This window comes from Pogoniulus pusillus, chromosome 2, assembly GCF_015220805.1.
Source record: "Pogoniulus pusillus isolate bPogPus1 chromosome 2, bPogPus1.pri, whole genome shotgun sequence".
NCBI classification, from domain to species: domain Eukaryota; kingdom Metazoa; phylum Chordata; class Aves; order Piciformes; family Lybiidae; genus Pogoniulus; species Pogoniulus pusillus.
The window spans coordinates 31,409,907-31,422,716 of NC_087265.1; the positions used below are offsets into that span (position 1 = coordinate 31,409,907).

Consider the following 12,810-nt stretch of genomic DNA (forward strand, 5'->3'; position numbering starts at 1 on the left):
AAACTCCAGTGCCCCTCCTCACCTAGAAATGCAGAGTTCAGCCCATGCCCTGGCTGCAGCCTGCCACAGAGGGACTGCAGCACTTTGGCGCTTCCAAACCTCTTGAAGCGGGATCGCATGTGTTCATGGTACCACTCCAGGGAGCCGATCTTCACAATCCTACCCAAAGAGAGGATGCCCATGCAGGTGAGCCAGTCCAGCCACACAATCATACACAAATCATAGGCCCTGCCTGCCTGCCAGCAACACCCTGGCTCCTGCTGCTCCTGCTTTGCCACGTGGTGAGACAGCCACCTCCTGAATCTCCCTCCATCTATTGCCATCGATCTGGTCTTATATAGAATCACAGAATCAGTCAGGGTTGGAAGGGACCACAAGGATCATCTAGTTCCAACCCCCATGCCGTGGGCAGGGACACCCTACCCTAGATCAGGCTGGCCAGAGCCTCATCCAGCCTGGCCTTAAACACCTCCAGGGATGGGGCCTCAACCTCAGCCAGGCTCTCACCACTCTCATGGTGAAGAACTTTCTCCTCACGTCCAGTCTGAATCTCCCCACCTCCAGCTTTGCTCCATTCCCCCTGGTCCTGTCACTCCCTGATACTCTGAAAAGTCCCTCCCCAGCATTTTTGTAGGCCCCCTTCAGATACTGGAAGGTCACAGTAAGGTCACCTCAGAGCCTCCCCTTCTCCAAACTGAACAGCCCCAACTCTTTCAGTCTGTTCTCATACAATGATTTAGGTTGGAAGTGACCTTTAAGATCAAAGAGTCCAAGCATCGACCCAGCAATGCCAAGTCATACACCAAACCATATCCCTCAGCACCACATCAACACACTTTATATACCTCCAGGGATGGTGACTCCACCACCTGTTCCAGGGCTTAACAATTCTTTTGGTGAAGAACTTTTTCCTAATGTCCATGCTAAATATCCCTTACTGCAACTTGAGGTCATTTGCTCTTGTCCTATTGCTTGTTAATTGTGGGAATAGACCAATCTCCACCTTACTTTTACCTCTTTTCAGGTAGCCTCCTTACATCCTTCTTTTCTCCAGGCTAAACAACCCCAGTACCCTCAGGCATTTCTCACAAGACTTGTGCTCTAGACCTTTCACTAGCTTTGTTGCCCTTTTTTGAACGACCTCCAGCATCTTAATGTAATCTTGTAGAGAGTAGGCCAAAACTGAACACAGTTTCTGAGGTGCAGTCTCACCAGTGCCAAGTGCAGGGGCCCATTTGTTTCCCTACTTCTGCTGGCCACATTATTTCTGATACAAGCCTGGATACTGTTGGCCTTCTTGGCCATCTGGGCATATTACTTGCTCATGTTCAGTTGGCTGATGACCAACACCCCCAAGAGCACTCCAGCCACTCTTTCCCAAGCTTGTTTTATTGCATGGAGTTGTGGTGACCCAAGTGCAGGACCAGGCACTTGGCCTTGTTGAACCTCATACCATTGGTGCTGCCTGCAAACTTACTGAGAGTACACAGTCTCAAGTTGTGCCAGGGTAGGTATAGGCTGGATATTAGGAAGAAGTTCTTCACAGAGAGAGTGATTCCCCATTGGAATGGGCTGCCCAGGGAGGTGGTAGAGGCACCGTCCCTGGGGGTCTTCAAGAAAAGCCTGGCTGAGGCACTTAGTGCCATGGTCTAGTTGATTGGATAGGGCTGGGTGATAGGTTGGACTGGATGATCTTGGAGGTCTCTTCCAACCTGGTTGATTCTATGATTCTATGATTCTATGCCCTTGTTCAGATATTTGATAAAGGTATGAGAGACAACTGGGGGAAAACTGAGCCCTGGGGGAACACTACTTGTGGCTGGCCACCGACTGGATTTAATTCCATTCACCTCCACTCTCGAGCCTGGCCACCCAGCCATGCTCATGGTGACCAGACCCACACCTAGAAACCATCTCTAAACAAAAACACAGCGTAATTGGTTTCTAGCCAGCAAAAACAGATGCAGCAATTGGGTGACTATTCTTGAGCCTCAGCCCTGAGGCTCACCTAGGCTGTCTCCCTCCCTCGTAGGAGCGGTACCTGGAGAGGCGGCAGGGATCACAGACCCAGCCTTGCTCCTTCTTGTTGTAGCGGCTGCAGTTCTTGCAGGTGTAGAAGTGGCAGTCCAGGCACTGCCGCTTGCTGTTCAGCAGGAATTTGAAGGGCTGGAGGCAGTGGACACAATGGGTTTCATTGAGGTGGGACTGGTTCGTCAGGAACTCTCTCTTGCTGCTCTCCTGGCCGATCTTGCATTTCAGCTCCCTGCAGAAAACAGCCAAACCCACAGAAAGTTGTTTGTGTTAGCATTTCACTGTGGACTCTCACATGGCAAATGCTGTCATGCCTCAGTCATTTCAGGAACGATTTTCCAAGGAACATCCTGAGTCCTGCAGCTCGTGGAAACAGCTGTAGGGCAAATCTAATAAATAACACATCATGAGGTAAATACGCTGAACAAAGAAGTGGGCTCCAGATTCAGGGTAGGTTATTCTACATTAGGATCTGACACTGTTAAATTTAAGACTTGGTTGGGCCAAATCTCATCCCATTTGCTTCGCAGGGCATTGATCATAAGCCCCAGGGATCTCAGGAGAGTGGTTCTTCTCAAAGTCTCTGGCTGCCTTTCAACTCAGCTACCTTTCAACTCGACTGCGTGTTTGAGCTTCAATTTCACCTGGGACTTGAAGCTTTCTGAAATTCTCAGTTTAAAAACTGAAGGCAATCTGAGATTAAAAAGGGTTTTGTGACCTAGTCCTTCAGTGCTAAATTCAGCAGACACTTTTATTAAGGGCTGAAGTGATGTACGAGGAGGTCCTGTCTGCTCAGAGGACAGCAGCAGGAGATTATCACCACAGTCCTGTGTGTGAAAGCCTAGCTAGCACAAGTGCTCTCCAGGAGCACCTTCTCCTGGCAGCCTATCGCTGTGAGCTTCCTTTGCTATCCAGACCCAGCTGCCAGAGGTCCCCATGTAGATGCCGATGTGAGGCTGCACTCCCAACGGCAGCCAGGGCCAGCTGAAACGCCTGTGGAGTTGGTGGGGGCCCAAGGTGCTACTCAAAGACCTTCTGTTTGTTCCCCATGCCTCAAGTGTGTTTGCCTTTAGGGCTACGGTTGAGATGCAATGTTTGACTTGTAGGGAAGGTCTAGAAGGTTGTTTTCTGTCTAGGCAGGGTTAGGAAGCTGCATTTTGCAGAGCTGAAGTAAGCCTGGGACAAAAAAACCTCCAGGAATCAAATCGGGAGCCTGCTTTAAAAAACACAGTCAGGACCACAGAGCTTCTGGTGATACTTCTAGTGCCCATCAGCTGCTGGGGAGGTGGCCTAATGCTAGACTGACCACAGCAGGAGCCTTGATGGCTTGGCACCACAATGCTGGGACATCCACATGAATGTCAATCAAATTAATCTCTGTTTAACCAAATCAGTTTGCACATTAGGGATCGGCTCTTGGGGTTTTTTTTCCAGAAGAGACTTTTCTCATCATCTCACTGCCCTCACACCAAGCTATGTTTGCTGTTACAGGGAGTGATGCCAGCCTGCGTTAATTGGGAATGTGAGACACGAAAATCAGTATAAAGACTGGACTGGGCACCTAGCTTCCATATTCAGCTACTCACTGCCCTGCTGGCATTCTGAAAGAGCTAGATGCTAGGTCATGGTTGGACTTGGTGATTTTTTGGTCTTTTCCAAACAGGCAATCCTATGATTCTAACTATTTAGTAGGAAATTGATATGTAGCCACTGAAAACAACCCCCCCAAACAAATCCCTTGGGTGGGGCTCAGTGATCCTTTTTCACTCTTGCACTAAGGTTGCTTCCAGTAGGATTCGATCTTTCACTGGTCTGCTTTTTCTGGTTCCCAGATCTTTCACTGGTCTGCTTTTTCTGGTTGGATCACTTCAGCTCCCCTCCCTTGCCTGCAAGACCTGCCGAAGGAAAGACAAGCCTCAGCCAAACCAGTTTAAAACCTGCAGGAACCACATGCCTCCTGTCTCCTCTTGCTGGCAGGAGTACAAGCCAGCTCTTCCCCTTCTCTGCTTATAGCAGAATATTTATTCAGTGGCAGTGGAATGCCAAACTGCAGTGGGGTCAGTCATGCTGTTCCCCAAAAATAGGGCTGCTGGCAGGGATTTTTATGGAAGAAAGCAAGGACAGTCCCCACAAAGTGGCCATTATTTGATTTCTTGGGCAAAGCATTACCCTCGCATGGTTGTGCAGTTTCTGGCTAGATGAAGCCTTTGTCAGTTGTTGGTGAATAGCTTCTGCTGAAAAGAAAATGCAGAGAAATAGCAGAAAGGGAAGAAAAAGACCAAGCTGGGAGAGGAACATTTCTTCAGTGCTTTCAGGTTGAGACAAGCCTTGAGGTGAATAGGAAAGAAAATGAATAGAAAAGCAAATGGGGGTGGTCAAAGAACAGGGAGCAAGGCGAATGGCTGCAGAGTCTGCCACAATCAACACTGTGCTCCAGCTTGCAACAGGCAGAAAATGCTCATGCAGCTCTGTATCCAGCAAACAGGAGTGTAGCAGACTTTCCCAGACTGGTGGCCTGGTCTGTGCCAGGTATCACAGAAATATCTAATGTATGGTCTTAGCTGAGACAGGAGAGAGGCAATCAACCGTTGGATTGGGTAAAATGCTCTATCTTGGAGCCTTGAGCAGTGCCAGGCACTGTTGGGTTAATACAAGTCCTCTGAAAGGCAGGATTAAGCAATACATAAACAAATAAACAACTGGAAAACCCCCCAAACAACAATAAAAAAATCCAAACCCCAAGCCAAACTAACAACAAAAAATACCAACAAAAAAAAAACCAACCACCCCAAAAAAATCCAACCAAGCTATGACTGCTGAGACAGAGCTCCTTTTGGAGAAGAGGTATCAGCTTGGTAGAAGTACCCTGAGATCTTCCCCCTGTCTTACATCTCCCATACCATGACACTCAATTTAGGAGCCTCATGGGCATCCCCAGATGAACCAGTCTGGCGCCAAGGTCAAGGAGGTAAAGAATTTACCTCACCCACTTCTCTGCTGCAGGGCACAGCAATGTTGGTCTCCACCTCTTTCTTCCAGGCAGAGCTCAGATCCCTCACAAGGGAGACATTCACCCTTTCCAGGGGGATAATTTTTTTAAACACTCTTGTTTGATCTCTGTCCTGCACTGCAGAGCTACCAGCAGAGGAAGGCAGCAGATGATGATATTGAATTATCTCTGTCTCCTTCACTGGCTGGGTTTTCTTAGGCAAAAAAACAACCAGGAGGTTCAAAAATGTATGAGAGCTTCTTGAGGCTAATGGTGTAAATGGAAGAGTGCTACACAGCCTTGTGTGGAAATCCATGAGGGGGGGGCTGCTCAGACACAGGTGTTCCAAATTAAGAAGGATGATTCTTACTGAGATTCTCACGTTTCCCTTTGCATTTGACAGGGGAACCAATATGCTCTTGGTCTCCAGGCGTTGCTGTGCCATTTGCGCAAGCCCTGGCTCACAAAATTCAGAGCTAGGAAGGTAGGAGGACTCAGCAGGAGTGCAGCACTACCCAGACCCAGTCTGCGAGCTTAATGAGAACTTGGCCAACCCCTGCACAGGAATGTTACAGCTTCTTAAAATAAAGGTTAAGAAATTCTAAGTTCAGTGCCTGGCATCGTTAATGAGCACGGCGTAAAATCCCACACAATTGCTCCTGCTCAAGAGTTAATCTAATCTGACTGAACATTTCTCAAGCAGCAATTCTGTTAAATGCACTGTTTATAAGAACCTGGAAGATACATTCATTTGCTGCCTGAGTGATCTGCAAGCTTTTCCCAATCTGTGTCCCCCCTAAAACTTTCCCAAGGTGGCACAGACCCCTGTAGAGCACATATTAAAGGCTAATGTACTGAATTTGCTATTTCTCTCAGTTACTTTCCAAAGATTCTTCAGGAGTCAGTGGACTCACAACACCCACAGAATACTCCTCGTGTCCCCAGTTCACAACCATCACGTGAAAGGGAGACCAAATCCATCCTTCGCTCCAAGGTAAGGTCTCTTTGCGAGAGTCACACCTCCCTGTGAGAGTGCTAAGTCCCACAAAGGCATTTCCCGAGTGCAGGGCCAGACCTTTAAAGGTCTCTTCCAACACAAAGTATTCTACGATTCTCTATTTGTCCTTGTCAACCACTGCAGTGACACTGATTTGCATCACTGCTGATGGCACGGTGCCAGACTGCACTTCTACACCCCGATGCGTCACCTTGCCACCGATAATGTAATCCATTAACTACCGGGTTTAATTTTAACAGTCAGGCCCTGGCTGTTCCTCCCTGCCCACAGTCTCAACGCACTGCTTTATTCCTACACCCAATATGCAGGAGGATGTACAGACACCTGTGGCTACAGCAGACCCAACCGAGCGGACCACCGAGCCGCTACTCACTCCAGTCGTTCCTCCTCTTTCTTCCGCAGATCAAAGTCTCGTTGAACAACTTCCCAAACATGCTTGGCCTCTTCATCGGTTAGCTTGGAGAGGTCCAGCTTCCTCCCCATCTTGCCCCAGCGGGGGTTGCTTCTGGTCCCGTTACCAGCGATCCCGAGTGTTTGCTGTCCCCTGCCCTGGAATGCTGAGGGAGAGGGAAGAGCTCAGCTCCACCTCCGTGGTTGCCTACACAAATGGGGCAGAGACAGAGCTGTGGGCAGGCCAGCCGGCTCCTGCCAGCACCGCAGCCGGTCTGCCGGGCCAGCCTGCCTGCAAAGCCGGGTGGTGAGCGGCACTGGCACAGTGCCTATCGACTGCGGGGACTCCTCGTCACCCGGACGAGCCGCCCTGCCTTTCCCCGGGGTCCTGCCCAGAGCTGCAGGCAGCTCCAGACCTTGTCCGCCTGGCTGGGCTTAAAGGAGATGTTTGCTCTCAGATTAGCTGCCTGATTTATGCAGGGTGCAGGAATCAAACCAAACCTTCAAACGCTTGCCCGGGGCAGGCAGGCCACGGGGTTTGGGAGGGTGCTGAGCATGCCCAGGAGGAGCTGCGCCTGCACACCCAGAGTGACCAGCTCCATCGTGCGGGTCCTGCCCCGCCACAGCCCTCTGCTGCTCTCTCCTCGTCTCTTCCTTCTGTGTGATACCGTTAAACCAACTTCCCCACCAATAGCTGTGGAAGGAGAAATCAAGAGCATCTCTCTGGCTTCCCACCAGTAGAGGCGAAGCAGAGACTGGCTTCCCATATTTGCTAACCACTCTTAGAGCAACTAAGGAAACCGAGCTTTGCTTGGAGCTTAATTAGGACGCAGTACTCCCCTCTTTTACAGTTAGTAAGAAAAGATGTGACAGGATTTTAAGAAAAACATGTCACACACCCAAAGGGTTTTATATATATTACACTAATCCAACTAAAACTGGTCTCCTGCTCAGTAAAACACAGTTTCTGTAAGCAGGCATTCCCAAGGCCTTGGACATTATATAAAGAAATACATTTCTCATTTTATCAGAGTAAATATCAATAGCCACAACACTTTTCAAGCTCAACAGGTATCTTAACAGAGAGCAAGATGACAAAACTGAGGAGGAAAACCGTTCTGCCTGGTGGGACCAACCTTCCTGTGGCTCAGACACCGACTGCTCTTGCCCGTGAGTGCAGGGAATTACCCACCCTGCTAACTGACTTCTAACAAAGATGAAAGTCAGAGCCCGAAAAGGATTTCGAATCCAAACTTGGATGCATTTTGTGCAGAAAGGGTGATGATTACAGATCCAATGTTGAGCTTGGATATCAGGAATGCGTGATCTTCGCTGGAAGCCAGAAATTGATTTCTAGCTCCTCTTCCAGCAGTGATGTGGTCCCAGCAAAAGCAATTAGTCTTTTGGCAGGAGCCAGCCATCAGCTGGGCTGCAACTTACATAAGAGTATTTGAGAGCCTGTGTGCGCCCCACTGTGTCTAAACCGAGGAGTGGGTCAATAGATACTAATTAACATCACAACGATCCTCTGTTTCAGGGCCTGTCTGGACAATCTTGCCCGGAGCTTGAAAGCTGAGGTTTGTGCTGCCCAGATCCAAACGCTTTCTTCTCTGAAAGGATAAAGAGGTTGCATAAAGGCTGAAAGATATCGCCTGCTATGCAACGAAAATGTGAAAAAAGCAAGCGTTCAGCGGTGCCAAAACCTCCCCAAAGGGCTGCTTTAGCCAGAAAACCACCGCCTGAGAAATGCCCCAGGTGCAGGTCCACAAAATGAATTTCAAGCATTCTGTTGGCCTGGGAACGGTGTCTCTCTGGGGAAACTCTACTCCCTCAGCTCACCAGCAAAGAAAGGCTTTTCCTTCTGTCGAAGCAGTTAGTTGAATTCAGCCCCAGCAACTACCAGCTTCCAGCAACCCTCTGCGCTGAGAAGGACAATTAACCTTGATTGCCCACAGCTCTTCCTCCAATCATGCAATCCTGAATAAAGGTTCCCAATCGTACAAAAAAAAAAAAAAAAAAAAAAAAAAAAAAAAAAAAAAGAAGAAAATGTTATTTGCAAAAGAAGAAAAAAAAGCAACAGAAACTCAGAGCTGCTTGCACAGTCGCTATCACATAGCATATGGCCAGCTGATGCTAGATGAAGCTCACCAGTGCCTGCGGTGAACACCTGTGTGGGGGGGTAGAAGCTTAGAACAGGGATGCAAAGGACAAGGTGAGTTATGTATTTCCCCTACTAGCTGGAGGCTCAGCTTCAAGTTCAATCGAGCTAGGAGCCCAGGCATCTGAGTGGCAAAATGGGAGAGAGATGTGGCAAGATAAGCTTCTCCTGGGAAACCAGGCATGGATGGAGCTCAGGCATGATTTCTGATTGTCAGTATTCAAACTTTCATAAAAGAATAAGATTTCTAAGCTTTAAGATAACACCCTTCTAGATGCAGGGCTGCTCTTTTAAAAATGATATTCACATGAGCTGTTATCTTTGTAGTTCTTGGTAATCTTTTGTAAAGAGAACTGTGATCTGATACATAGGATAAGTGGCCTGGACTTTCTCCACCTATCCATTTCCCAGTGTTTTGTTGTTGTTGTGTTTTGGTTTTGTTTTGTTTTCTGATAACTGGAAGTAAATCCCTAAGCAGAGTTCAACAAAACTGATGAATGGAGATAGGCCTGTTTAGCCTGGAGAAGAGGAGGCTCAGAGGTGACCTCATTGCTGTCTACAACTACCTGAAGGGGCATTGTAGCCAGGTGGGGGGTGGCCTCTTCTCCCAGGCAACCAGCAATAGAACAAGGGGACACAGTCTCAAGTTGTGCCAGGGTAGGTATAGGCTGGATAGTAGGAAGAAGTTCTTCACAGAGAGAGTGATTTCCTATTGGAATGGGCTGCCCAGGGAGGTGGTGGAGGCACCGTCCCTGGGGGTCTTCAAGAAAAGCCTGGATGAGGCACTTAGTGCCATGGTCTAGTCGACTGGCTAGGGCTGGGTGCTAGGTTGGACTGGATGATCTTGGAGGTCTCTTCCAACCTGGTTGATTCTATGATTCTATGATTCTATTCAGTCACTTCTGAAGATAGCAAATACCACCCCAGTGAAGCCAGTCAGCATTTTCACTCCTCTCATCATCCTCTCTTTCAGCCTGACACAAGTGCAGAGGGCCCTGCCTGGCCAAACCAAAGGGGGCACTCCCCCAGGTTTTCTCTGTACAATGATACCTGACTTCCCAAACAGCTGCCCTTAGTGTCACAGAAGGAAGATGTGCCTACAGAAGGTTCTCACCTCCCTGCACATAAAACCAGTGCTGGTGCACATAGGCAGCTGCAAATGAAACAGATGGTCAAATTGCACTTGGGGATGCAGGAGAAGGACACACTATGCTGCTTCCACCTCACACAATCAGTGCTTTGCAGTGGATTGCCATGCCAGGGTGACTGGAGACCAGCACAGTGCACCCACAGCATCAGAGGTGAAAAAACACCACCTAGCAGGCAAAACCCCAGCAGGATGATTGGAATAAGCTGATGAAATGATGTTTGGGAAGTGGGTGAATTACAGTAGTGCTAACTCTAGCTTTGCTTCTCTCTCCGTGGATGACTGATAAATGTTTTTGTTCTGTCAGGGTAGGGTCACCCCAAGAACCTGGCCAAGCTAGAGAAGCCAAGTGGAGTTAGCCCAGGAGTGTCCACCAGTAGCTCCAGTCCATCTCCAAGCCACTGGCAGAATAGACACAAGGTCTTTATTCACAGGAGGGCAGGAGCTCAAATCAACAAGGCAGCAGTAAATATAGTGCTGCTGACAGAATTCAATTTCATGGGTGCCTCTGCCTCTCCCACCATGCCCCTGCAATCATCCCCAAGTCATAAGATCTCTTAGTGCTGGGATGGCATTCCTTCTCCCTTCAGCTTCGGGGGAGTTTTACAGAGACCTCTTTTCATCCCTATCATGCTGGTGCAGAAGCAGCAGGACAGGGAAGGGGTGTCTGCTGCTGTTGCTATTTCTGTACACGGCCTGCAAGGGATTGTTACATGTTTTATCTATTAATAGGACTGTATTAATTACGCTATGGTGTGACCACATCTCATTCGGACTGACCCCAACAGCCTTGCTTGACGAAAATGTCCATTCCACACTAATTATCATGGACAATGATGCCTTGGTATCTGTTGTAATTAGAAAAGTACCATCACAGAAGAATTGAAAACAAAATTTGTGGAGTATCATTTATAGTTTGGAAGTGGCAAGGACATTTTTCCAAACCATGCAAACTGTATGGACCTTTAGTCTGGCTGATGGAGTGGCAGGATACGGAGAATCATAGAACTGTTGAGGTTAGAGAAGAGACCTTTGACATCAGCATGTCCAACTGCTTGCCTAGAGCTCTCAAATTCATCACTACTGCTAAACAGCTGCCACTAAACCATGTCCCTGGGCACCATATCCATGCATCTGTTGAATACCCCCAATCATGGTGACCGCATTCCCTGTTCTTATCTACCCCAGTTTCTCTGATATGGATCTAATAGAGTCATGGAATCATAGAATCAACCAGGTTGGAAGAGACCTCAAAGATCATCCACTCCAACCTAGCACCCAGCCCTAGCCAGTCAACTAGACCATGGCACTAAGTGCCTCATCCAGGCTTTTCTTGAACACCTCCAGGGATGGTGACTCCACCACCTCCTTGGGCAGCCCATTCCAATGCCAATCACTCTCTCTGTGAAGAACTTCCTCCTAACATCCAGCCTGTACTTCCCCCAGCACAACTTGAGACTGTGTCCCCTTGTTCTGTTGCTGGTTGCCTGGGAGAAGAGACCAACCCCCACCTGGCTACAGCCTCCCTTCAGGTAGTTGTAGACAGCAATGAGGTCACCTCTGAGCCTCCTCTTCTCCAGGCTAAACACCCCCAGTTCCCTCAGCCTCTCCTCATAGGGTTTGTGCTCCAGGCCCCTCACCAGCTTTGTTGCCCTTCTCTGGACACATTCCAGCACCTCAACATCTCTCTTGAATTGAGGAGCCCAGAACTGGACACAGGACTCAAGGTGTGGCCTGACCAGTGCTGAGTACAGGGGAAGAATAACCTCCCTTGTCCTACTGGCCACACTGTTCCTGATACAGGCCAGGATGCCATTGGCTCTCGTGGCCACCTGGGCACACTGCTGGCTCATCTTCAGCTACTATCCACCAGTACCCCCAGGTCCCTTTCTTCCTGGCTGCTCTCAGCCACTCTGTCCCCAGCCTGTAGTGCTCCTTGGGGTTGTTGTGGCCAAAGTGCAGAACCCTGCACTTGGCCTTGTTAAATCTCATCCCATTGGCCTCTGCCCACCCAGCCAGCCTGGCAAGGTCCCTCTGCAGGGCTCTCCTACCTTCCAACAGATCCACACCTGCTCCTAGCTTGGTGTCATCTGCAAACTTACTGTTGCTGGACTCAATCCTCTGGTCCAGATCATCAACAAAGATATTGAACAGGACTGGGCCCAGCACTGATCCTTGAGGCACACCACTAGTGCCTGGCTGCCAACTGGATGTGGCACCATTCACCACCACTCTCTGGGCCCAGCCCTCCAGCCAGTTCTGGACCCATATCAGAGTGAATCTGTCCAAGCCATGAGCTGCCAGCTTTGCCAGGAGCTTCTTGTGGCAGACGGTGTCAAAGGCTTTGCTGAAGTCCAGGTAGACTACATCCAAAGCCTGCCCCACACTCACCAGGCAGGTAACCTGACCATAAAAGGAGATCAGGTTGGTGAGACAGGACCTGCCCTTCCTAAACCCCTGCTGGCTGGGCCTGATCCCTTGGCCATCCTGTAGGTGTTTTGTGATGGCACTCAAGATGACCTGTTCCATGACCTTGCCTGGCCTGTTTTTGGTGGATTGTGCCAGGAGCCTGCTGTCAGTGTGAGATGAGAAATGCCACATCTTTGCAGTATTTGCAGAAGGACTGTGCACCAAGTCCTGATACAAGTTCACCATACTCTCCTCATACCACTTACAGCCCTATATTCTCATATATAAGGAATTATTTCTGCTTTTCTCACCACACAACCATCCTCTTCCTGTTTCCAACTTGCCTCAGGAAAGAGGCAAATGTCACAACCTCCATTCACCAATCAGTGCCTTAATACAAAGAAAAACTCAGGCCAAAAAGTAGCTGGGGGAGTTCCCATCACAAACTAAGGTTTTTCACAGGCACATTTTTTTTCCCTAGCAAGCTAGGTGAGCTTAGTCCTGTGGGAAAATAGTATTCTCAGCACTCAAAAATATAATACAAGCATTTGCCTTTTGGCAGGTGGTAAACTTCTTGGCAAAGGCTATCATGCTCTACAGCTTGTGGGAATCCCCAGGCTAAAGAGTAGCTGCAATTCCTTACACAATCAACATGAATTCAAGGTTAC

At 48.8% G+C, this 12,810-nt stretch overlaps 1 protein-coding gene and 2 long non-coding RNA genes across 14 annotated transcripts in view; 1 reads left to right on the forward strand and 2 right to left on the reverse strand.

Annotated features, from left to right (window-relative positions):
- MLPH (melanophilin) overlaps positions 1-8,414 on the reverse strand; it is a 36,099-nt gene extending 27,685 nt beyond the window's left edge. For 6 of the 10 annotated variants that reach the window (XM_064159457.1, XM_064159440.1, XM_064159425.1 and 3 more), the window contains exons 1-3: positions 6,412-6,521; positions 2,042-2,263; positions 23-159 (exon numbers count right to left, since the gene is read on the reverse strand). In XM_064159457.1, the coding sequence (XP_064015527.1) occupies positions 23-159; positions 2,042-2,263; positions 6,412-6,521 (469 nt within the window). Of the gene's footprint in view, positions 1-22; positions 160-2,041; positions 2,264-6,411; positions 6,596-6,844; positions 7,333-7,620; positions 8,159-8,267 lie in introns of those variants that run through there. The other 4 variants (XM_064159408.1, XM_064159401.1, XM_064159381.1 and 1 more) reach the window with 4 other exon arrangements.
- Positions 3,746-5,243, reverse strand: LOC135184023 (uncharacterized). Its single transcript, XR_010305824.1, has 2 exons — positions 5,013-5,243; positions 3,746-3,926 (listed from the first exon to the last, which is right to left on the reverse strand). It is a non-coding gene; the product is annotated as an uncharacterized LOC135184023 (long non-coding RNA).
- LOC135184020 (uncharacterized) lies at positions 5,434-8,403 on the forward strand. Of its 3 annotated transcripts, none has more exons than XR_010305823.1 (3): positions 5,434-5,504; positions 5,897-6,014; positions 6,441-8,403. It is a non-coding gene; the product is annotated as an uncharacterized LOC135184020 (long non-coding RNA). The 3 variants fall into 3 exon arrangements; XR_010305820.1 differs by lacking the exon at positions 6,441-8,403 and adding an exon at positions 6,347-6,426; XR_010305821.1 differs by lacking the exon at positions 6,441-8,403 and adding an exon at positions 6,347-6,426 and having other exon boundaries at positions 5,472-5,610.
- Positions 8,415-12,810: the final 4,396 nt, after the last annotated feature.